This window comes from Rhinoderma darwinii, chromosome 3, assembly GCF_050947455.1.
Source record: "Rhinoderma darwinii isolate aRhiDar2 chromosome 3, aRhiDar2.hap1, whole genome shotgun sequence".
Lineage (NCBI taxonomy): Eukaryota > Metazoa > Chordata > Amphibia > Anura > Rhinodermatidae > Rhinoderma > Rhinoderma darwinii.
This window is the reverse complement of record NC_134689.1, coordinates 234,602,750-234,629,437: the sequence shown is the minus strand read 5'-3', so window position 1 is coordinate 234,629,437 and position 26,688 is coordinate 234,602,750. Positions and strand designations below refer to the sequence as shown.

The following is a 26,688-nucleotide window of genomic DNA, read 5'->3' as shown; positions in this document are numbered from 1 at the left end:
GTTGTATGTAAACTATTGTATTTCTATTTAGAGGATAATAATCAACAAATATAGTTTGGGTATGTTCACACTGACATTAGAATCTGTTCCGTCAGGATTCTGAAGCTTTTGGATGGGTAGAATAGCTTAGTCTGCTGAATCGGAAACCTGGCGAATGCATTATGGCATTGAGATCCATCAGGTTTTATTAAGATATGTTGCATGAAGCATCTGTCATAAAGGTCAGGCTCTGGAAATAATAACAGCCATGATGCTAGTGTGAACAGAGTCCTATATTGTGTACCAGGAATGTAAAACTATAATAGGGACACATTTACTATTGTGGCTGCGGCTGTTTTTTAGTCATATTTTGCACATTATGTTTTAGACATATTTGTTACAAGAGTGCACCAAAAAGAACAGATGTTTGTGCCTCACTAAGCACTTTTCAAAAGTGTCTAAAAAAAGATGGCATGGTTTAGTGGAAAAGAGGAATGGCTTAAAATGTGCCATGTGCGCCAAAATTGCAGCAAAAGAGATAGTATAAGGAAGAGAAGAATGTCTAACATGTCATTTATCACACAGCATGCGCCACTGTGAAAAGTTTGGCGCATCTTGTGACTGCCCGTCTAAGTTTATGCTGTCTAAATCTGTTTTCTCTAAAGCAATCTTTAGTCAGTCTATTTATCTACCTGCGGAAAAAGCAGCAATAATGTTGTTTGGAGAGATAGATTTACTGTCATTAATAGAGGCAATATACTGTAAACCCTGGCTGGCTTTTTTTCAGAGAGCAGGTGCTTAGGATCAAAGCAAGCAATGGGGACCAAATCCGTCAGTTGCAAGATCTCCAATCACTCACACACCTCCAGGTATGACTACTTTATTTCTAACGCTTAGGGCTTGTCCACAAGTAGCGGAATTGCTGCAATTTCCCCGTCCGGACTGCGGACGGAAAAAACGCAGCAGAATACAGTAGCAGCATAGTGGATGAGATTCAATTAATCTCATCCACACGCTGTGTAAAAATTCCGACTAGAAATTGACCTGCGGTGCGTATATTTCATACCGCAGCATGTAAATTCCTGCCGCGGAAAGTGGCCAGAATTGCTGCATTTTTCAGAGAAGACGTCACCATCTCCCAACATTGTGAAAAACGCATCAAAATACGCACCATTTGCTGCAGTAAAAGTCGCAGGAAATGGTGCGTTTTTTCCGCAGCAGAATGTCTGCTACTTTCAACGGAATTGCTGCAGAAAATTTCTGCAGCAATTCTGTTACGTGTGGACAAGCCCTTAGGCGAGAATTCAACAGGGCGTTTTTTCTGCCATTTTTACCTGCGTTTATTTGTTTATGTGGAGCCGCAGCAAAACAATGGCTAATGTTAGTCTATGTAGTTTAACCCCTTAATGACCGGGCATGAAAAGGCCTTAATGACCAGCTACATTTTTCAGTTTTTACCTCTCTGCATTTCAGCAGCCATAACTTTTTTATTTTTTCATTGACGTGGTCGTATGAGGCCTTGTTTTATGTAGAACAAATTGTATTATTTTTTTTTTCCATTGTTCGGAGGTAGGAAATAATTATTTTTACGGCGTAAATATAAGAAAAAGCGATTCTCTGCATCGTTTTTCTTGTTTCTTTTTTATCCCGTTCACGTTTCATGATAAATAACCCATTAGATTAATTCTTCAGGTTATTACGGTCGTTTAGATGGCTGATATGTGTGGGTTTTTTGTTTTTATTTAGTGTAGGGGCAATAAAATGTATTTTATGCAAAAGAATGACTTTTTTTGGACTTTTTTTTTATTTATAATTTTTTGTTACTTTTTTTTAAATCCCATTAACCCATTCCCGCCGCAGACCTTTTTCAGATTTTCATTTTCGTTCTTTCCTCCCCACCTTCCTAAAGCCATAACTTTTTTATTTTTTCGTCTATATAGTCCTATGAGGGCTTGAGTTTTGCGGGACGAGTTGTAGTTTTTCGTAGCACCATTTATTGTCCATATAATGTACTAGTATACAGGAAAAATATATTTGTGGGGTAGAAAATGAAAAAAACAGCAATTACTCCATTGTTTTTTGCGCGTCGTTTTTACGGAATTCACTGTGCAATTAAAACATGTTAACTTTATTCTATGGGTCAATACGATTACGGCGATACCAAATATATATAGTTTTTTCTATATTTTACTACTTTTACAAGTAAAAACCTAAGTGTAAAAAATAAATTGTATTTTGTGTCGCCAAATTCCGAGAGCCATAACTTTTTTATTTTTCTGTCGATTAAGTGGTATGAGGGCTTATTTTTCGCGGGATAAGCTGTAATTTTTAATGATACAATTTGGGGTAAAAGCAACATTTTGATCACTTTTTATTTAATTTTTTGTGGGAGATGAGGTGACCAAAAAATAGAGATTTTGGCGTTTACAATTTTATTTTTTTACGACGTTCACCGTGCCGGTTAAATAATGATATATTGTAATAGTTCAGACTTTTACGGACGCGACGATACCAATTATGTTTTTTGTTTTTTTTTTACTATGCTCTAGGGGGAAAATGGAAAAAGGGGTTTTTTTGTAACTTTTATTTAAAAAAAAATTTTTTACATAAAAAAACTGCTTTATTTGACTAACTTTTACTTTTTTTATTAGTCCCCCTAGGGGACTTAAACCAGCGATCGTTAGATCGCTTGCACGATACACTGCAATACTAATGTATTGCAGTATATTGTGATTCTGACAGGCTTCTATTAAGCCCTTCTCATTAGGCCCCCAGGCAGCCATAGCAACCATCGCTCCCCCTCCCCCGCGATTGCATTGTGGGGTGCGCAATGAGCTGTTAGAGGGGGTCGCCCCACACTTTCTACGATTTAAATGCTGCGGTCGCTATTGACCTTGCCATTTAACGGCTTAAACGAGCGGGATCGTATGTGAGCCCGTTCCATACTTCCCCTACCCGACTTTGGCGTATGGATACGTCAAATGTCAGGAAGGGGTTAAGGGATAACTTTATTTTTTACTTGTAATGTATTAGCATACTCCTATATGCTAATACATTACACTGTGTCACTATGACACAGGCTGCTGTTAGGGCAGCACATGGTGTGCCCGAACAGCAGGCTTACTGAACAGACAGCCCTGGGGTCCTTTGTAGGTCCCAGGGCTGACTGCAGAGGGATTCCCCGGTGTTTGATCACGTCACCGGGTTTCCGATGACGAGATCAAAGCGGGTAGTTCCCTTTGATCATGCCGCGGTCACGTACCGCGGCGATCAAAGGGTTGAACATCTGGGGTCCGAATGTTTTCCGACCCCAGCTGTATTCAGCAGGCTGCTCTAAGTTCAGGAGTTGTAAGTTACAGCTACTGCTTAGAGGATGAACTCACAGGAGCGCTCATCAGCCTCTTCTACAGCGACGCCAGAAGACGTCGCTGTAAACTAAGGACATGCACCGCCTGCCGTCAAAAGACGGTGGGCAGTCATTAAGGAGTTAAGTGGTTTTTTTTTTGGCCATTTATACGGAGTCTGTCAGGCGATTTGCTGCAGATTGTGCATGTGTTATTTAAGCCAAAATCACGAACGAAGCCTAAACAAAGGAAATATATAAAGGAATGCCTCATAGGTCTTCTCTCCTGTATCCACCACTGGTTTTGGCTTAACCCCTACCCAATGTCCCATTGTCATGGCAGTGCAGGTCCAGAATCTAGAACAATGGGTTTTGGCGTCGCTGTACAAAAGACTTATGAGTTCTCCAAAGAGCGCTCATTCTCTAAGTAGGAGCTGTTACTAGCTGCTCCTGTTCTTAGAGAAGCCTGCTGAATACAGGTGGCATCGGAGAAACCGACTGACGCCAGCAGTTTAACCTCAAGATCGCCACAGTCCTTGACCGTGACATGATCAAAGTAAACTCCCCTCTTTCATCACTCACTGGAAACAAGGTGGCGTGATCACAGACTGGAGAACCCTCTGCAGTCAATACTGTGGACCTAGAAAGGACCTCAGGGCTGTCTATTCAGTTAGGGCACACAAAAAAACAATGGCAAAAATCATTTTTTTCTAAATTCATGCCGCAAAAATAAATGACGTAACTTAGGCTGTGTTCACACAGAGTTTTTTGCAGGAGGAAAAATCCTCCTGTAAAAACTGCTCCAGACGTTTTTTGCACAGTGGTTTAACAAAAACTCATCAAAACACTCGTCAAGGTGTTTTTTTTTTACCCATTCTGACTGATTGAAATGGTAAATGGTAAATGTTCAAAAAACTTCTGACATGTCAAAAGTTTTGATCGATGGGGATCTTTTCTCAGAAAGCCGAGCAATTGGTGTAATGGCTCAATAGAAAGTTTATGAGACGCCCACCGTTTAAAACTTCTGTCATGTAACTATGACCTATTAGAAGTTTTTTGAAAGTTTAGTTACCCTTTAATGTTAAACAAAAAAAATGTTTCTTTTTTTTCAGATTTGCGATTTTTTGCTGCAGAATCGCAGCGTTTTTGCCGCAAAATTGCATCTTATGCGATTTGTTTCAGGGTTTACCTACCCATCGAATTCAAATGGGAAAACTTGCAACAATAGAGCAACGATTCCGCAGAATAAATTGACATGCTGAGGATTAGCACAGCAGGTCAATTTATGAAAGTTTTCTCAGCTGATTATTTTCTGTGTGTGTAAGATTTGTTCAAATCACATCCACTATGCTGCTACGGTAAATGCGGCGGATTTTCCGCACAGAATTCCACAGTATTTACGCTATGTGGAAAGCCAGCCTAAGGGGTTAAAAAATGCATGCAAAATCTGCAGCATATCTGCACTGTGTGAACATAGTCTAATTGATTGAGTGCTGTGCAGGGTTCATGTTCAGTTCTGCTTGTTGTTCCCCTGGATGATTTTTCAAGCTGGCCATAGAGTTTCCAATTATGTATTCAGGTTCTAAAAAATGCAATGTTTACTAACGCAACAAACTGCACTGTGGAATCGCAGCCTCATGTGTTTTTCAGTCATATAGATATTGCTCAGGTTAATAGAATAAGGGTATGTGCACACGATATCGACAATTACGTCTGAAATTACGGAGCTGTTTTCAGGAGAAAACAGCTCCTGCATTTCAGACGTAATTGCTCGTACTCGCGTTTTGCGAGGCGTCAATTACGGCCTTAATTTGGAGCTGTTCTTCATTGAAGTCAATGAAAAACGGCTCAAATTACGTCCCAAGAAGTGTCCCAAGAAGTGTCCTGCACTTCTTTGACGACGCTGTTATTTTACGCGCCGTCTTTTGACAGCGACGCGTAAAATTACAGGTCGTTGGCACAGTACGTCGGCAAACCCATTGAAATGAATGGGCAGATGTTTGCTGACGTATTTGAGCCGTGTTTTCAGGCGTAATTCGAGGCGTAAAACGCCTCCATTACGCCCGAAAATAGGTCGTGTGAGCCCAGCCTTAGTTTACCGTATGTAAACCAGATTAGATCATGACCTTTCACTCTGGGTACAATAAGTATGGGAGGACATTTACATTTCTCTCTTTGCAGCTTGATTTCTGGACTGAACCATCTAAGCCAGAATTACCAGTCGATGTTCGAGTTCCCTTTGATAGTCTTCAGTCAGTGAAGATTCATCTGGAATCCAACAACATTGATTACTCCATAATGATAGCGGATCTACAGGTGAAGTATTCATAGGTGATATATGATGACAATGTGAATGCAAACACCATCTGTCAAAAAAACGGGAAGATAATGCAACTAAACAACAAATATCATTGCTTATTGGGGAGGGGGGTGTCTCAATTGATGAGAATGAATGATACAGTTCTCTATAACGGCCTAATTATTTTTGTCTATATATTGTAGGAGGTGATTAATGCGGAGAAGCAGGAGATGGAAATCGATGGAAGGAAGGAACGCAACTCTGGCACCTTTAACTATGGGGCTTATCATACTTTAGACAATGTAATAAAGCATATTTATATAGAGACCTATATTGATCTAATAATTTGCTGTACATTTATATCCAGAGACAGGCTAATTGCCTATGATTTTCTGCACTATATTATGTTATATTTAACATCAGCAATCAGAACATAAGAGAATAAGATACTGAAAACAAATATAAATATATATATATATATATAATTTATCACAACTGCCTGGTAACTTTCTTTATGTGAAGGACTTGGGTAACGTTCATTGTTTTTCTATGTTAGCTTTATAGCGCTATTGATGCCATTGTGCTGGATTACAAATCAATTGTCAGCAAACAGCAAATTGGACTATCATATGAGGGACGTCCTCTCTACGTTCTAAAGGTAAATGTCTTAAAAACATTTTAATATGACCCATTATTTCTTATTGAAAGGTCAAGCCTTTTAAATTAACTGTGTCCAATATCTAGGATTCAACTATTAGGCCTTATTCACACGAACGTGTTAAACGGCCGTGTGAAGGCCATTGGAACAATGGACCGTGTGAAGTGTCTGTGAGAAAATAGGACATGTCCTATTTTTTCACGCTTCACACATCCCTCCATAGAAATAAATAATGGAGGAATCCTCCAGCTCACCCACTGGCCCTGAAGACAGAGAACATGGCCGACGCACTGCAAAACACCCCCATGTTCTGTCTTCCATGCCGGCGCTCATTAGTGCCTCGCCGGCTGCATCACATCTCTCTGACAGCGTGCGCAGACTTGTTGTCAGAAGCGGGGCAATGGTTGTATTACACAGCCGCAGCCCCGCTCTAGTGGCGGAGATCAAAGAAACCTCTCATGTCCGCCGCTATTCCCTTAAATGCTGCAATCAAGCTGACCGCAGCATTCAAGCTGTAAATGAGAAGGTGGATACCCATTTGATCGCATCACAGGAATTAAAGTACTCCAGGGCTGTGTGACCAGGGCCGCCATCGGGGGGGTATTAGGGGTACTTCTGTAAGGGGCCCGGCCAGTGGCCCGCGGCATGAGGGGGCCCGTGTCGCCCGCCGGCACGGGCCCCCACCATGGCCGGAGGCTCCGCTAGCAGCCGCTATGGCTGCTACAGCGCGACGCCACTGAACACTACGGCAGAGCAGGGAGGTATCTCCCCGCTCTGCCATTAAACAAAAGACATGTATCCCCTATCCACAGGATAGGGGATACATGTGTGATCCCTGGCATTGATAGGGAGAACGGGGGACTAAAAGTCCCCTGAAGTTCTTCATCACAAACCTCGGACTTCCGGGGTCTGTGTCGGCAGCTCCTTACTAATGAATGGAGCGCCGTTTGCGCTTCTGCGCATGCGTGACCAGCGCTCCTTTCATTTTTATTGAGCTGCGCAGACGCCGGAAGTCAGAGGTTAGTCATGGAGAACTTCGGGGGACTTTGGTTCTCCCTATCGCTGCCAGCGATCACACATGTATCCCCTATCCTGTGGATAGGGGATACATGTCTTTTGTAGGACACACTGTAGGTCAGATTTTTTTGGGGGGGTTGGGGCTGCGTGGCGTTACCTACAGGGGGGGCTGTATGGTGTTACCTACAAGGGGGGCTGTATGGCGTTACCTACAGGGGGGGCTGTATGGCGTTACCTACAGGGGGGGCTGTATGGTGTTACCTACAGGGGGGCTGTATGGCGTTACCTACAGAGGGTGCTGTATAGCGTTACCTACAGGGGGGCTGTATAGCATTACCTACAGGGGGGCTGTATAACGTTACCTACAGGGGGGGCTGTATAGCGTTAACTACAGGGGGGGGCTGTATGGCATTAGCGCCATACATCCCCATCTGTAGATAACGCCATACAGAGTCCCCCCTGTGGGTAACGCCATACAGAGTCCCCCCTGTGGGTAACGCCATACAGAGTCCCCCCTGTGGGTAACGCCATACAGAGTCCCCCCTGTGGGTAACGCCATACAGAGTCCCCCCCTGTGGGTAACGCCATACAGAGTCCCCCCCTGTGGGTAACGCCATACAGAGTCCCCCCCTGTGGGTAACGCCATACAGAGTCCCCCCCTGTGGGTAACGCCATACAGAGTCCCCCCCTGTGGGTAACGCCATACAGAGTCCCCCCCTGTGGGTAACGCCATACAGAGTCCCCCCCTGTGGGTAACGCCATACAGAGTCCCCCCCTGTGGGTAACGCCATACAGAGTCCCCCCCTGTGGGTAACGCCATACAGAGTCCCCCCCTGTGGGTAACGCCATACAGAGTCCCCCCCTGTGGGTAACGCCATACAGAGTCCCCCCCTGTGGGTAACGCCATACAGAGTCCCCCCCTGTGGGTAACGCCATACAGAGTCCCCCCCTGTGGGTAACGCCATACAGAGTCCCCCCCTGTGGGTAACGCCATACAGAGTCCCCCCCTGTGGGTAACGCCATACAGAGTCCCCCCCTGTGGGTAACGCCATACAGAGTCCCCCCCTGTGGGTAACGCCATACAGAGTCCCCCCCTGTGGGTAACGCCATACAGAGTCCCCCCCTGTGGGTAACGCCATACAGAGTCCCCCCCTGTGGGTAACGCCATACAGAGTCCCCCCCTGTGGGTAACGCCATACAGAGTCCCCCCCTGTGGGTAACGCCATACAGAGTCCCCCCCTGTGGGTAACGCCATACAGAGTCCCCCCCTGTGGGTAACGCCATACAGAGTCCCCCCCTGTGGGTAACGCCATACAGAGTCCCCCCCTGTGGGTAACGCCATACAGAGTCCCCCCCTGTGGGTAACGCCATACAGAGTCCCCCCCTGTGGGTAACGCCATACAGAGTCCCCCCCTGTGGGTAACGCCATACAGAGTCCCCCCCTGTGGGTAACGCCATACAGAGTCCCCCCCTGTGGGTAACGCCATACAGAGTCTCCCCCCTGTGGGTAACGCCATACAGAGTCTCCCCCCTGTGGGTAACGCCATACAGAGTCTCCCCCCTGTGGGTAACGCCATACAGAGTCCCCCCCTGTGGGTAACGCCATACAGAGTCCCCCCCTGTGGGTAACGCCATACAGAGTCCCCCCCTGTGGGTAACGCCATACAGAGTCCCCCCCTGTGGGTAACGCCATACAGAGTCCCCCCCTGTGGGTAACGCCATACAGAGTCCCCCCCTGTGGGTAACGCCATACAGAGTCCCCCCCTGTGGGTAACGCCATACAGAGTCCCCCCCTGTGGGTAACGCCATACAGAGTCCCCCCCTGTGGGTAACGCCATACAGAGTCCCCCCCTGTGGGTAACGCCATACAGAGTCCCCCCCTGTGGGTAACGCCATACAGAGTCCCCCCCTGTGGGTAACGCCATACAGAGTCCCCCCCTGTGGGTAACGCCATACAGAGTCCCCCCCTGTGGGTAACGCCATACAGAGTCCCCCCCTGTGGGTAACGCCATACAGAGTCCCCCCCTGTGGGTAACGCCATACAGAGTCCCCCCCTGTGGGTAACGCCATACAGAGTCCCCCCCTGTGGGTAACGCCATACAGAGTCCCCCCCTGTGGGTAACGCCATACAGAGTCCCCCCCTGTGGGTAACGCCATACAGAGTCCCCCCCTGTGGGTAACGCCATACAGAGTCCCCCCCTGTGGGTAACGCCATACAGAGTCCCCCCCTGTGGGTAACGCCATACAGAGTCCCCCCCTGTGGGTAACGCCATACAGAGTCCCCCCCTGTGGGTAACGCCATACAGAGTCCCCCCCTGTGGGTAACGCCATACAGAGTCCCCCCCTGTGGGTAACGCCATACAGAGTCCCCCCCTGTGGGTAACGCCATACAGAGTCCCCCCCTGTGGGTAACGCCATACAGAGTCCCCCCCTGTGGGTAACGCCATACAGAGTCCCCCCCTGTGGGTAACGCCATACAGAGTCCCCCCCTGTGGGTAACGCCATACAGAGTCCCCCCCTGTGGGTAACGCCATACAGAGTCCCCCCCTGTGGGTAACGCCATACAGAGTCCCCCCCTGTGGGTAACGCCATACAGAGTCCCCCCCTGTGGGTAACGCCATACAGAGTCCCCCCCTGTGGGTAACGCCATACAGAGTCCCCCCCTGTGGGTAACGCCATACAGAGTCCCCCCCTGTGGGTAACGCCATACAGAGTCCCCCCCTGTGGGTAACGCCATACAGAGTCCCCCCCTGTGGGTAACGCCATACAGAGTCCCCCCCTGTGGGTAACGCCATACAGAGTCCCCCCCTGTGGGTAACGCCATACAGAGTCCCCCCCTGTGGGTAACGCCATACAGAGTCCCCCCCTGTGGGTAACGCCATACAGAGTCCCCCCCTGTGGGTAACGCCATACAGAGTCCCCCCCCTGTGGGTAACGCCATACAGAGTCTCCCCCCTGTGGGTAACGCCATACAGAGTCTCCCCCCTGTGGGTAACGCCATACAGAGTCTCCCCCCTGTGGGTAACGCCATACAGAGTCCCCCCCTGTGGGTAACGCCATACAGAGTCCCCCCCTGTGGGTAACGCCATACAGAGTCCCCCCCTGTGGGTAACGCCATACAGAGTCCCCCCCTGTGGGTAACGCCATACAGAGTCCCCCCCTGTGGGTAACGCCATACAGAGTCCCCCCCTGTGGGTAACGCCATACAGAGTCCCCCCCTGTGGGTAACGCCATACAGAGTCCCCCCCTGTGGGTAACGCCATACAGAGTCCCCCCCTGTGGGTAACGCCATACAGAGTCCCCCCCTGTGGGTAACGCCATACAGAGTCCCCCCCTGTGGGTAACGCCATACAGAGTCCCCCCCTGTGGGTAACGCCATACAGAGTCCCCCCCTGTGGGTAACGCCATACAGAGTCCCCCCCTGTGGGTAACGCCATACAGAGTCCCCCCCTGTGGGTAACGCCATACAGAGTCCCCCCCTGTGGGTAACGCCATACAGAGTCCCCCCCTGTGGGTAACGCCATACAGAGTCCCCCCCTGTGGGTAACGCCATACAGAGTCCCCCCCTGTGGGTAACGCCATACAGAGTCCCCCCCTGTGGGTAACGCCATACAGAGTCCCCCCCTGTGGGTAACGCCATACAGAGTCCCCCCCTGTGGGTAACGCCATACAGAGTCCCCCCCTGTGGGTAACGCCATACAGAGTCCCCCCCTGTGGGTAACGCCATACAGAGTCCCCCCCTGTGGGTAACGCCATACAGAGTCCCCCCCTGTGGGTAACGCCATACAGAGTCCCCCCCCTGTGGGTAACGCCATACAGAGTCCCCCCCCTGTGGGTAACGCCATACAGAGTCCCCCCCCTGTGGGTAACGCCATACAGAGTCCCCCCCCTGTGGGTAACGCCATACAGAGTCCCCCCCCTGTGGGTAACGCCATACAGAGTCCCCCCCCTGTGGGTAACGCCATACAGAGTCCCCCCCCTGTGGGTAACGCCATACAGAGTCCCCCCCCTGTGGGTAACGCCATACAGAGTCCCCCCCCTGTGGGTAACGCCATACAGAGTCCCCCCCCTGTGGGTAACGCCATACAGAGTCCCCCCCCTGTGGGTAACGCCATACAGAGTCCCCCCCCTGTGGGTAACGCCATACAGAGTCCCCCCCCTGTGGGTAACGCCATACAGAGTCCCCCCCCTGTGGGTAACGCCATACAGAGTCCCCCCCCTGTGGGTAACGCCATACAGAGTCCCCCCCCTGTGGGTAACGCCATACAGAGTCCCCCCCCTGTGGGTAACGCCATACAGAGTCCCCCCCCTGTGGGTAACGCCATACAGAGTCCCCCCCCTGTGGGTAACGCCATACAGAGTCCCCCCCCTGTGGGTAACGCCATACAGAGTCCCCCCCCTGTGGGTAACGCCATACAGAGTCCCCCCCCTGTGGGTAACGCCATACAGAGTCCCCCCCCTGTGGGTAACGCCATACAGAGTCCCCCCCCTGTGGGTAACGCCATACAGAGTCCCCCCCCTGTGGGTAACGCCATACAGAGTCCCCCCCCTGTGGGTAACGCCATACAGAGTCCCCCCCCTGTGGGTAACGCCATACAGAGTCCCCCCCCTGTGGGTAACGCCATACAGAGTCCCCCCCCTGTGGGTAACGCCATACAGAGTCCCCCCCCTGTGGGTAACGCCATACAGAGTCCCCCCCCTGTGGGTAACGCCATACAGAGTCCCCCCCCTGTGGGTAACGCCATACAGAGTCCCCCCCCTGTGGGTAACGCCATACAGAGTCCCCCCCCTGTGGGTAACGCCATACAGAGTCCCCCCCCTGTGGGTAACGCCATACAGAGTCCCCCCCCTGTGGGTAACGCCATACAGAGTCCCCCCCCTGTGGGTAACGCCATACAGAGTCCCCCCCCTGTGGGTAACGCCATACAGAGTCCCCCCCCTGTGGGTAACGCCATACAGAGTCCCCCCCCTGTGGGTAACGCCATACAGAGTCCCCCCCCTGTGGGTAACGCCATACAGAGTCCCCCCCTGTGGGTAACGCCATACAGAGTCCCCCCCCTGTGGGTAACGCCATACAGAGTCCCCCCCCTGTGGGTAACGCCATACAGAGTCCCCCCCCTGTGGGTAACGCCATACAGAGTCCCCCCCCTGTGGGTAACGCCATACAGAGTCCCCCCCCTGTGGGTAACGCCATACAGAGTCCCCCCCCTGTGGGTAACGCCATACAGAGTCCCCCCCCTGTGGGTAACGCCATACAGAGTCCCCCCCCTGTGGGTAACGCCATACAGAGTCCCCCCCCTGTGGGTAACGCCATACAGAGTCCCCCCCCTGTGGGTAACGCCATACAGAGTCCCCCCCCTGTGGGTAACGCCATACAGAGTCCCCCCCCTGTGGGTAACGCCATACAGAGTCCCCCCCCTGTGGGTAACGCCATACAGAGTCCCCCCCCTGTGGGTAACGCCATACAGAGTCCCCCCCCTGTGGGTAACGCCATACAGAGTCCCCCCCCTGTGGGTAACGCCATACAGAGTCCCCCCCCTGTGGGTAACGCCATACAGAGTCCCCCCCCTGTGGGTAACGCCATACAGAGTCCCCCCCCTGTGGGTAACGCCATACAGAGTCCCCCCCCTGTGGGTAACGCCATACAGAGTCCCCCCCCTGTGGGTAACGCCATACAGAGTCCCCCCCCTGTGGGTAACGCCATACAGAGTCCCCCCCCTGTGGGTAACGCCATACAGAGTCCCCCCCCTGTGGGTAACGCCATACAGAGTCCCCCCCCTGTGGGTAACGCCATACAGAGTCCCCCCCCTGTGGGTAACGCCATACAGAGTCCCCCCCCTGTGGGTAACGCCATACAGAGTCCCCCCCCTGTGGGTAACGCCATACAGAGTCCCCCCCCTGTGGGTAACGCCATACAGAGTCCCCCCCCTGTGGGTAACGCCATACAGAGTCCCCCCCCTGTGGGTAACGCCATACAGAGTCCCCCCCCTGTGGGTAACGCCATACAGAGTCCCCCCCCTGTGGGTAACGCCATACAGAGTCCCCCCCCTGTGGGTAACGCCATACAGAGTCCCCCCCCTGTGGGTAACGCCATACAGAGTCCCCCCCCTGTGGGTAACGCCATACAGAGTCCCCCCCCTGTGGGTAACGCCATACAGAGTCCCCCCCCTGTGGGTAACGCCATACAGAGTCCCCCCCCTGTGGGTAACGCCATACAGAGTCCCCCCCCTGTGGGTAACGCCATACAGAGTCCCCCCCCTGTGGGTAACGCCATACAGAGTCCCCCCCCTGTGGGTAACGCCATACAGAGTCCCCCCCCTGTGGGTAACGCCATACAGAGTCCCCCCCCTGTGGGTAACGCCATACAGAGTCCCCCCCCTGTGGGTAACGCCATACAGAGTCCCCCCCCTGTGGGTAACGCCATACAGAGTCCCCCCCCTGTGGGTAACGCCATACAGAGTCCCCCCCCTGTGGGTAACGCCATACAGAGTCCCCCCCCTGTGGGTAACGCCATACAGAGTCCCCCCCCTGTGGGTAACGCCATACAGAGTCCCCCCCCTGTGGGTAACGCCATACAGAGTCCCCCCCCTGTGGGTAACGCCATACAGAGTCCCCCCCCTGTGGGTAACGCCATACAGAGTCCCCCCCCTGTGGGTAACGCCATACAGAGTCCCCCCCCTGTGGGTAACGCCATACAGAGTCCCCCCCCTGTGGGTAACGCCATACAGAGTCCCCCCCCTGTGGGTAACGCCATACAGAGTCCCCCCCCTGTGGGTAACGCCATACAGAGTCCCCCCCCTGTGGGTAACGCCATACAGAGTCCCCCCCCTGTGGGTAACGCCATACAGAGTCCCCCCCCTGTGGGTAACGCCATACAGAGTCCCCCCCCTGTGGGTAACGCCATACAGAGTCCCCCCCCTGTGGGTAACGCCATACAGAGTCCCCCCCCTGTGGGTAACGCCATACAGAGTCCCCCCCCTGTGGGTAACGCCATACAGAGTCCCCCCCCTGTGGGTAACGCCATACAGAGTCCCCCCCCTGTGGGTAACGCCATACAGAGTCCCCCCCCTGTGGGTAACGCCATACAGAGTCCCCCCCCTGTGGGTAACGCCATACAGAGTCCCCCCCCTGTGGGTAACGCCATACAGAGTCGTCCCCCCCCTGTGGGTAACGCCATACAGAGTCCCCCCCCCCCTGTGGGTAACGCCATACAGAGTCCCCCCCCCCCTGTGGGTAACGCCATACAGAGTCCCCCCCCCCCTGTGGGTAACGCCATACAGAGTCCCCCCCCCCCTGTGGGTAACGCCATACAGAGTCCCCCCCCCCCTGTGGGTAACGCCATACAGAGTCCCCCCCCCCCTGTGGGTAACGCCATACAGAGTCCCCCCCCCCCTGTGGGTAACGCCATACAGAGTCCCCCCCCCCCTGTGGGTAACGCCATACAGAGTCCCCCCCCCCTGTGGGTAACGCCATACAGAGTCCCCCCCCCCCTGTGGGTAACGCCATACAGAGTCCCCCCCCCCCTGTGGGTAACGCCATACAGAGTCCCCCCCCCCCTGTGGGTAACGCCATACAGAGTCCCCCCCCCCCTGTGGGTAACGCCATACAGAGTCCCCCCCCCCCTGTGGGTAACGCCATACAGAGTCCCCCCCCCCCTGTGGGTAACGCCATACAGAGTCCCCCCCCCCCTGTGGGTAACGCCATACAGAGTCCCCCCCCCCCTGTGGGTAACGCCATACAGAGTCCCCCCCCCCTGTGGGTAACGCCATACAGAGTCCCCCCCCCCTGTGGGTAACGCCATACAGAGTCCCCCCCCCCTGTGGGTAACGCCATACAGAGTCCCCCCCCCCTGTGGGTAACGCCATACAGAGTCCCCCCCCCCTGTGGGTAACGCCATACAGAGTCCCCCCCCCGTGGGTAACGCCATACAGAGTCCCCCCCCCGTGGGTAACGCCATACAGAGTCCCCCCCCTGTGGGTAACTCCATACAGCCCCCCCTGTAGATATCTACAGAGGGGGCTGTATGGCGTTCTCTACAAGGGGTGCTGTATGGAGTTCTCTACAGAGGGGGCTGTATGGCGTTAATGTTGTATATAAGAAAGTTTGTTACAATGTATCAGTCAATCATATGTGAGCTAAACGCAGCAACAGCACAAACCCCTCTCCTGTGCTGGACTCCAGGCAGAGGGCTCTTATCTACACTGATACATTGTAACAAGACCATCAGCTGTGAAAGTAATAAGCCAGGACTGGTTTTAATGTTCTCATTCACAGACAGCAGGCAGAGATCTTGAAAATCATGAGGAACTGAAGCAGGAAGACAGAAAGCTGCAGAATGTCATTATACATTAGGCTGGGGTGCTGCACCACTCGCAGGGAATTTATACGTGTAAGGCTATGTTCACAAGGAGTATTTTGACGAGTTTTTTGACGCGGAAACCGCGTTGCAAAACTCGTCAAGAAACGGCCCGAAAATGCCTCCCATTGATTTCAATGGGAGGCGTCGGCGTCTTTTTCCCGCGAGCAGTAAAAGGGGGGGCCCAGAAAATTTAGCTGTATGGGGCCCTGAAATTCCTGATGGCGGCCCTGTGTCTGACCATATTTCCTGTTATTAGGGCATACTTATGTCCTAACAACTGCCTGTGTACTATCAGTGCACAGGATAATGTACTGGCATATAGATATATGCCAGTACATTAAAGTTTAAAAATAGAAAAGTAAAAAAATAAAATAATGTTAAATAAAATGAAAAAAATCCACATACACATTTTTTACAATAAACATTAAAATAAAAGTCTCAATACATAAAACATACACACATTCGGTATTGTCGCGACCGTAATAATATGCACAACAAAATTTATAGAGTCTTTTATAATGTAAACGCTGTCAAAAATAAAAACTGCTTTCTTTCACTTATTAATGTGACGCACGTGGTATTATGAATTTTGATCCTCCATATGCCTCACATTAATAGTACATAACCCCATCATCTACCTCACACATTAACCAAATGTTGTCCATTATGACTGAGAAACATGGGGTTAATTACTATTAATGTGAGGCACATGGAGGTTCAAAATTCATCACACCTCGCGCCTCACATCAGAAAATGGAAGGACTTTTATTTTAATATTATTGTTGGCAAAGTATCGTTTTGGTATCGAGAATCGCAATACTACACTAAGTATCGGTATCAAAGTCCAAATGCTGGTGTCGTGACATCCCTACTGTGAACTATTTAAATGTTTAGAAATATATTTGTGTTACTTAAACGCCTATTAATATTACAGTTCAGCACTGGCGCTAACCGTCCTGGGATATGGATTGATGCTGGCATCCACTCCCGTGAATGGGTCACCCAGGCTACTGCTCTCTGGACTGCACACAAGGTATTTGTCAGCAATATGAAGACAGTCTGAGGACTTGTAGTGAGTTATTACCTTTTTGTTAGATTTCTTTTCCTCACTAAATGTATTGTCATTAGTAGTAAAATCATTACCCTACCACATTAATTTAGTTTAAAAGAGGAAAAAAAGAGTAGTTAATACATTATAATATAAGATGGAGCATACATAAAGCAGAGTACAAGCTAATATTGTGTTCTGATAATTAGGAAGAAGTATAGCCGGACTGTACGCAGTAAAAGTGGTTCATAAGAATAACATGCAACTGATGAGCAGTAATGCAGTGATAAATCAAATGCATAGTCATGTTGGTATAACTAGTGCAAGATACCTTTTAAGGGCATTTAAAAAAAAAATAAAAAAATTGCTTAGTGTAACTTTGTAAATAGTTTTTATTAAAAATTCCTTTTAATTTTGGAGACAGAGCTGTTGTGTATTCTCTATACAGGACAGCTGTATCGTTCACTTTACATTGAATCCGTTGACAGGTTCAGAGTCGGCGGGTCCTCCCTGTCCCTGACACGCATGATCCACTTGTGAACGATCACATCTAAGTTCATAACTTACATGTGATCCATTACAGATGGATCCTGTATGTCACAGACCCGTAGCACGCACTGTCACTGAAGCCGTCAGGTCCACAGGCTTGTCCACACGTAACGGGATTGCTGCGTATTTTCCGTCCGGCATTGCGGACAGAAAATACGCAGCAGAATACAGTAGCAGCAAAGTGGGTGTGAATGACTTAATGTCATCCACACGCTGCGTAAAATTTCAGTCCTGAAATTCACCTGCGATGCGTATTTTTCGTTCTGCAACATGAAAATTCCTGCTGCGGAAAGTGGACTAAATTCCTGCATTTTTCAGAGGAGATGTCACCATCTCACAGACTTTAAAAAAAAACTGCGCTATTGATTCCGTCAAAAAAACGTAACCCTTTCACAACGGTGACAAACGGAAACTATTAGCAAATTATCCGTCACTATTGAGATCAATGGTGATGCAAACAGGTTTCTGTTTGCCTTTCCGTTGAGGGGATACCCTGATGGAAAGCTCAGACAGATCCCCTCAACGGAAAGACAACGCTGATGTGAACACACCCTTAGTGACAATCTTACAATATATCAAGGGGGAAAAGCTCCATAGTACAGGAAGCATACCAAATGTTTAAAACCAGAGGTCAAATCCAGTGAGCAGTCCTGCAAGTGGCAAAAGCGCAGCAGTTCAGCCTGTGCCCATGATGGGGATGCAGGACTGCCAACAGTGTTATGGTTAGTGCAGTAGAGGTGCCCTTACACCCCCGGTAGAGAGGTTGGTTACCGTCCACAAATAGGGGAATGAGGTGGTTGTCTGTAGGCTGCTCTCTGTGATAAGTGTCCCAATCGTCCCCCGAAAGTGACAACAGTACATGGCAATGACCCTGGATCTCTTAAGTGACATCTGAATTGGTCTTTTGATGTCACCCATGTCGGTAATAGTAAGATTTGGGCTATATAATCAGCAAAAGAAGCAGAGCAGTATGAGAACATATCTATCCCAAATCGCTTCTGGCCACACACCCAACAAAGAATCTCTTTTATTTACTATAAAACAATGAATTGTAATATTGACTCCTAAATAATGTGAAATACTTAACAACAAATTATAGCATATATGTCACTCCTGTAAATTGCATTGGATTATGGAATCTGAAATTATTTGAATGTTGTAAGAATGTGTTTTTTTTATGGCTGTCCCTGTGTTGTCCAGTTTCTAATAAGTAATGTTTAGTAGACGGAAGTCATAAGGGTGAAAAATAAATGATGGTGCCCCCCGCCACCACCTAGATGGGGGATAAACAAGGGATAAATAGCAGTGTCATGTAACAGAGAAGAGACCACACATGAGATAGAAAACACAAGGTCACTTGGTTTTCCACCCAAAAAAATTAATGATTTTCTTGCACTTGACTGGGCCCCTCTTCCTCTGGGCCCCATAGCAGCTGATACAGCTATAGTTACACACACACACACACTTATTTTTTTTAATTTTTTTTTAAATGTTCAATGAAATCAATAAACTATTTATTTTTTTACAAATTGTGGTACTGATGAGTTTTAAGATCTGAAGTAAAGGATCTGCCAGACACAGCTTCTGTGTCGACGCGCGTGGTTAGTCAGTCTGCACCTGCTCCTAAGTCTGATAGACTGACTCCTTCTTCTACCACTCAGGCTGGCAGGCTGAGGAGTGGGAGAGCCTATCACAGCCTGGCCAGACGGAGCTAGCTCCCGCCCTCTCTCTATTTATACCTGCATTTCCTGCTTCTCCTTTGCCTGTGATTCTGCTTGTTTCCTGGATCTGCTGCTGCTGCTTGTACTATTTGTCCTCTGCTTCATATTGACCCTGGCTTTACTGACTACTCTCCTGCTCTGCGTTTGGTACCTCGTACACTCCTGGTTTGACTCGGCTCGTTCACTACTCTTGTAGCTCATGGTGTTGCCGTGGGCATCTACCCCTTCTCCCTTAGCTTCTTTGTACCCTTGTCTGTCTGTCAGTCGTGCACATAGTGAGAGTAGGGACCGTCGCCCAGTTGTACGCCGTCGCCTAGGACGGGCCGTTGCAAGTAGGCAGGGACTGAGTGGCGGGTAGATTAGGGCTCACCTGTCTGTCTTCCTACCCCGTCTTTACAAATATTTATGGTCATTGAGGATTGTACATATGATGGTAATTCTTAGTTTTCCGTTTTTAAAGCTTGCTTTTGACTATGGAAAGGATGCATCTGTAACCTCTCTGTTCAACAGTTATGACGTATTTCTCTTGGCTGTCACAAATCCTGATGGATATGTCTACTCCCACACAAAAGTAAGTATACAAGTGCCATTCTGTGTATTATTATTATTATTATTATTATTGCTGATACACTATATTTTAAGTAGAGGGAGACATAGTGAGTTCATTTTCAAACTATCTTTACTTACTTTTGCGTATTTATTTTTTTTACATTTTCTTAACATGGTAACATAGAATGGATGTAGGAGCAAACATGGCTGGCAAACAAGAATGGCAGGCAACAATGCTTTGATCTTGAACATTTTTATTTGCAAAGTTTTATTAAAATCACATTAAAATATCTACCAAAAGAGACATATTTAAAGTTGATCTCTACATTATTTGTGCTGCTATTGCTTACAATAATTACAGTGTATGGCATACAGTGCTATAGCATAACAATGCCACAAGCACATTTGGCTTATACTATACAAATTAGATACACGATTATCTTGTTAAGATTATGATGATGTCATCTTATAACAAATAAACGAACATATTGAAATAAGTTAAAGTGCAACACTGCATAAATGTAATTCTCTCTATCATCAGGACCGTCTGTGGCGTAAAACCCGCTCTATTGTCAGTGGTAGCCGATGTGTTGGTGTAGACCCCAACAGAAACTGGGATGCTGGCTTTGGGGGTAACTAAGATTTCACAAACCGTTGTTCTTAATCGCATTTAAATACCCAAGAGGATGTTGTCTTTCTTTTATCATTATAATACTTTATGTTCATTACTTTCTCACTTCTCAATTCTTTGTAGGTCCAGGAGCCAGTTCAGACCCCTGCTCTGACTCATACTATGGATCAAGGGCAGAGTCTGAGGTGGAAGTAAAGGCGGTCGCCAACTTTATTAGAGGACATGGCAAAATCAAAGGGTTCATAAGCATCCACAGCTACTCCCAGCTACTGCTTTTCCCTTATGGATATAAGTGCACCAACCCGGCTCATTTTACAGAACTTGTAAGTTAGTGCCAAACTAAGAATCTCGAGTTCACTTTCACAACTTCTGTGACAAATATTTGATCAGTCATAAAAAAAGATTTAAAATGTATTATACATTGATAGTTAATTGACTCCTGATAATGCGAGTCTATAGAAAGCAGTGTGTAAGAGTTAATAGTATAGGCAATTCCTTGAACTTGTCATATAATGAGAAATATCACTATGATTAAATATTTGTTATGTCTCTGTAGAACAATGTGGGAAAAGCTGCTGCTAGTGCATTGAGCTCTATGTATGGCACCAAATATACAGTTGGAACAATCTGCTCCACTATTTGTAAGTATATATAGTAACATAACATTACTAAGTGCTATTTATTCATTTGTTCTTACACTGGAACTCTTGACATATTCACGGGTGGTTATTGATCAATCTATACATCTAATATAGTACATTTATACAAACTGCACCACAGGGGCATCTTTAACTGCAAAGGGGTACTATAATATTTTAACCCACCTCTTTTAGAGGCACACACTATTGTACATTATATACCCTTTGGAGAACCCCTTTCCATCTGCCCTGTTAAGGCATAAAAAGATTATAGAGAAGGTCGCGTCAAAGCAAGACCTTTTTCTGTTATGTAAATCAGAGGCACCAGAAAGAGAGACTTTGCCTCTGAAGGAGTAACGGTATCATTGCATTATATACATGCGCATTTATTATAGCGGATGCCGTGTGACGCTTCAGGACTCTTGCAATCAGTGTCATTCCCTAGATATTCTCTGGTGTAGTGTCCTTTTCTGGTGTGCCACTGATATGCCTTAAAGACTGGCGGTTCAGTGCCAACCCTCTATAATCCACTATTGATTCAATGTAGCCAACTTAATGACCCAGCGGCCATCCTTCAGAAACGTAGGGAATGTGCATGCAGCTTATTTTGAGTCATATTTTGGAGCATAAAACGCATGTTTTACACTCCGAAATTTAATTGAATTACCACTGCAAACAGATTCCCATTGATTTCAAATAGGAAATACACTGTGCAGCTCAAACTGTGCAGTTCATATGATGCATATTTTTACGTTGCTGAATTAAAAACACCTCGTAAAAATATACTTGGTAGAGAAGAAGTGACGTGTCACTCACTTCCTTAAAGTGTTTTACAAGCTGAATATTCCCATTTCCCATAGACACTTCAAAAAAGAACTTCAAAAACACTTGCAAAAATCAAAAACACTTTGAACATTAGCTCCAAAAACGCCTGGTTTGAGAGGCGGTTTTCTCTTGAAATTAGGCTTGTATTTTTCAGCCTGATCAGATGCCATGTGAGCATACCCATGTGTGCAACGTCTGGCGATCTAGAGGTGTATTTTTCATCCCTTGTGATCCAGTGATTTTGCTTGTGTTGCTCTGTGATGTGCTCTCTCAAGTGCATTGTCCATCTCAGATCTTTTTATTTTAGTAAAAAAATCCTAGCAATCCAGTCATTTCCACACCTGTCTCCCGGTTCCAGAGATATACAGGCCTAGTGACACCCTTGACTTTCTTATTTATAAATGGATGTTATTTGCTGTATATTGTCACAATAGAAAATGTATATCTTTAAGAATGGTGGCTTATTAGATACAGTAAATGCAAGGAACAAGGGTGTAATATTGCTTGTTGCAACACTTAGAAAATATTTTACCAGCTAAAGGGGTTCTCCATTTTGTCCAAACTCTACTTAGAAGGGTCCCTTAACAAGCAGGTCGCAAAGTGTCCCTCTACTGGTATCTCCAGCAGAAGCTATAATCTGTGGGGAAAACTGGCATTCAGTGTCAAATTTTCTTGCGGCGCCACCAAGGGGGAATTTTAAGTGCTTATTTACAATGGGTTGTCTGTATAATGGAGAGCTGGAGAAGTCCTCCAGGGCAAGAGAACCTTGTAACCGCTTTCCACTCTGGCCAAAAGATGAGGATCCTGAATAGGAGGTCCCCCTTTTGTTAACTTAAAATTCCCTAATAGGGTACATGAAAATGGGTTTCCAGTGGAAAACCCCTTAATATAACTTTTGTTTTTTCCTTTAGATCAAGCTAGTGGTGGAAGCATTGACTGGACCTACGACATTGGAATAAAATATTCATTTGCCTTTGAGCTTAGAGATACAGGATTTTATGGTTTTATGCTTCCATCTGCTCAAATCGTGCCGACAGCCCAGGAGACCTGGTTGGGGCTGAAGAAAATTCTAGAGCACATAAGAGACAACCCTTATTAAACAGGAACCAATAGTCAGTAGCACAACAACAGCAATAACATTTCCAAATATGTTTCTCAAATTTAAAGAAAATGTTTAACCTTTTTTTTTTTTTTTGTCTCTCATTTTTACTGATTTCTTAAAAATTCTCCATATGCAGACACTAGTATTGTGTATACAGAAATACAGATAATATTGCAAATTCTAAAACACCAAAACAATACATTTATGAATATTAAGTTCATATCACAAAATTTTACCTTAAAATGTTTCATTGGTCAAATGTTGTCTGGTGAGGTAGCAGCTTGTGTGCAATATCATGCACTACTGGAAAAAACTACCTAAGCTTGCTAAAATGGGACCATACATGCAGATTTACCAATACAGCCGAAAGTGAATGTTTGTACCAAAAATCACTGTATGCATTTATAACTGATCATTTTTAACCAATAAAAAGCCATAACATTTTTTAATTCTTTATTTAATGAGCAATTTTTGTGTATAAATAGTAATAAAATTATAATTTTCTGTGCTACTTTTTTCTAGACATTATTTTTGTGGTAAAAATAATTTCATTAACCATAGTAAACATCAATTATACATGTATACAGATTGTTATTTGGAACAGTATTTTGTTTTTTAATAAAGCAGACCATATGACCATACATAAACAATTCAAAAGTCTGTTAACCCATTAAGGACGCAGCCAAATTTTGGCATCAAGGATGCTGGAAATATGTTATTTTTGCCTCAATGCATTTCTAGCTGTCATAACGTTTTATTTTTTCGTTGATGTAGCTGTACGAGGGCTTTTTTTGTGGGATGAGTTTTATTTTTCCATTACACTATTTTTAGTATAACATCACATTTTACTTTTATCAATTTTTGTACGAGGGGGGGCGTTAAAGAAATGCAATTTCTTTTTTTAATTATCATTTACACTAAAATTCTATAATGCATTGGTGTGCTACCACCAAACAATAGAATAATAAATCTATGAGCGTTGTAGTAGCGGCTCTCCTATAATCACCATCACCTAATACCACCCTTGTCTACTAATAGTTACTGGCTGAAACCAAAAAACATGTATGCACCAGAACTAAGAATATATTAAAATGCATTTTTGTTGGTCATATACAGGAAATATATTAAATGCAAGGGTATTTATTGGGTTTTCAGCAGAACATATAACGAGAGTAACAATTGGACCCTAGTAAGTGGTGGGTAAAAATCTTTGTATTATTTAATATAAATTTCCAAGAGGAAAAAAACCCTATTTCCACATTACTTGATTTCTAAACAATAAATAAAACATAACTTATTACTAACACTATGGCCAAAGACAGATTAAAATTAAATGTGAATCCCTAGACTAATATAGGTAGAGGTATATAACCTTGGTGGTTCAGCTAATTGCAATATTACAAATTCAAAGAAATGCTTCCAATTGCGACTGCAGTCCGCAATGGGAATAATTTTGTCAATACTGGGATTATCACATTAGGGTTAAAATCATAGAACAAAGCCCCCTGACATGTTTTGCCCTGTACCAGCGTCCTCAGGGGTATATGGGGCTATATAGATGTCGCCGGGTCACTTATAATCCCTAGAAACAGCTACCTCCTTTTAATAGGGGTAAGTTCCTGTACCCCTGACCCATCTACAATATTACCGGCAATTAATATTGCAAGTAAGAAATAATTACCGGCCGTGCCGGTAATTCACCGGCTGATTAGCAACCCTAGTGACGGCAAGGAGCATTACTGGAGATTGAAAATCACTGTTGCCCTCCTGTAGCTTCAAAGAAATGTTGTGCTTCCATGCCTACCACTGCCTAGTTCCTGTTTGGGCAAGTTGCAAGAAGTTGGTAAAGTCTCCATTCACAAAATCACCACTGCGGTTAGTCAGAGGCAGACACCGAGAGCAAAGGGTCCTTGTGCAAATAGAGAGTCCGGGCCCTATTCCCTTTGATGACAACAAAGCGATGCAGAGATATAATATAAATTATTATACAAACATTATTTAAAAAAAAAGAATTGTAATTCATACTTATAAATATGTCATGTATACAGCACGCACACATTTAACACATTCCGCACATACCCTGCCACACATACCCCACTCATACATTGGTAATATGTTGCACACACCCCTCATATATTACATACTACACACAACCTGTCATATGCTGCAAAGACGGCACTTAAACATTAGATGCATACACACCATTCACATTTTGGAAACTTATTAAACATGTCGCTCACAATTTAGACACGTGTGCCATACACGCTACTTAGACAATTTGCATATTTCACTCATACCCTGCACACATCACTCACACTACACGCATATCACACTACAAACGCACAAACACTACACACAGTATTGACACTCAGGGCCGCCATCAGGTCAGTACTAGTGGTACTGCCGTCAGGGGCCCGGCCACATGGATAAAAAAAAGGGGCCCGTGGGATTAGCAACACCTCATGGGCCTCCTGCCCACCCTTGCAGGCCCCCCCCTCATCGCAGCACCCCCACCCCTCTCACGTGCTGCCCCCGCAGACCTGCTGTAACTTCTCCCTGTCCTGGCAGGCTGTCAGGAGAGGGGGAACAGTAATAATAATAGTAGTATTAAAACACGTTTTTTTTCCTTCTATCTATCTATCTATCTATCTATCTATCTAAACGCTCACATATATATTGCTATATAGTATGGTTCTAGGCTGGGGCTACACTATGACTTTGGCCACAACACAGGTCCCATGGCCAAAAATCACATTTGTCCAGTAGCCTACATTGCAAGTAAAATGACTGCGACCCCATTCATTGTTATTACTTGCCATGTGAGCTACAGAACATAGTAATCTTTAGCCATGCGACCTGTGTCGCGACCAAAGTCGCAATGTAGCCTCAGCCTAAAATTATACTATATATAAATATAAATGATAAATAATCTTTATTTATATGACACAAAAAATCATTTAGATAGATGATTATTATAATATCTTTATTATGGACGAGATAGATAGATAGACATCCAAAAAATATACAAAAGTAGGCAGCACTCCACGTAATGGTGAAAAAAAGTGTGTTTCTTTATTCGCCCTGGTGCCAATAAACTCACTTTTTTCACCATTACTTGAAGTGCTACCTACTTTTGTATATTTTTGGATATTGGATAGGGAACTTTAGTTGGATCCCTGAGGCATGCACAATACTTTAAAACGCTGGTGCTGCTGGACCGTGGACTTGTAGATAGGTAGATAGACATCACTATCACTATCCAAATATGGACATCAGGAACAGCGCCGTAGTCCATGGGCAGAGAACTAGTAGAAGCTCCAGCCCTTGGAAAGCTACTAACGTCACTGTCCATTTATGGACAGTGATTTCAGGAGTTTCGCCAGGGCCATTCCCTGGGCGATGTATCCCAGGGTATACCGTACAGTGGGATACGTTTAGGCTGAATTGAACAAAATCCAGTGCATTAACCGGTCATGTGCCTGACCCATGGTTTCGGTCACTGTAATTGACATCAGTACGAAAATCAGTTAACGTGCATAACGTACAAAGGTGAACGCACCACTCTCCGTTGCCCAACCCTCGGTAATGGAGGGGGGCCCAGACTCCTTGGCTGTATGGGGCCCAGAAATTCCTCATGGCGGCCCTGCCCACACTATAAACATCAAACAATTGAATACACTTAGAAGGGTTGTACAGGATTAGAACATGACTGCTATTTTCCAAAACAGCACCAAACCTGTCCAGAGGTGGTGTGTGGTATTTCAGCTAAGCCCTATTCACTTCATTAGAACTAAGCTGCAATACCACACACAAGCTGTGGACAGGTGTGGCACTGTTTTTAAAATAAACCAGCCATGTTTTTCTAATCCTGTACAATCCCTTTAATACGTACATGTTTCCTTTTTTAGATAGCTTGATACAGGCATCTCTGCTTAGCTGCCACCAGGACCGCAACACAGCTGAGCTCCGC

General features: G+C 46.9%; 1 protein-coding gene across 1 annotated transcript in view; it reads left to right on the top strand.

The window, feature by feature from the left end:
- LOC142749464 (carboxypeptidase A2-like) overlaps positions 1-22,799 on the top strand; it is a 59,298-nt gene extending 36,499 nt beyond the window's left edge. The window contains exons 2-11 of the mRNA XM_075857527.1: positions 767-848; positions 5,504-5,638; positions 5,825-5,923; positions 6,178-6,279; positions 16,590-16,688; positions 19,434-19,544; positions 20,064-20,154; positions 20,277-20,476; positions 20,710-20,794; positions 22,528-22,799. Of these exons, the coding sequence (XP_075713642.1) occupies positions 767-848; positions 5,504-5,638; positions 5,825-5,923; positions 6,178-6,279; positions 16,590-16,688; positions 19,434-19,544; positions 20,064-20,154; positions 20,277-20,476; positions 20,710-20,794; positions 22,528-22,715 (1,192 nt within the window). The 3' untranslated portion in view covers positions 22,716-22,799. The remainder of the gene's footprint in view (positions 1-766; positions 849-5,503; positions 5,639-5,824; positions 5,924-6,177; positions 6,280-16,589; positions 16,689-19,433; positions 19,545-20,063; positions 20,155-20,276; positions 20,477-20,709; positions 20,795-22,527) is intronic.
- The last annotated feature ends 3,889 nt before the right edge of the window (positions 22,800-26,688 follow it).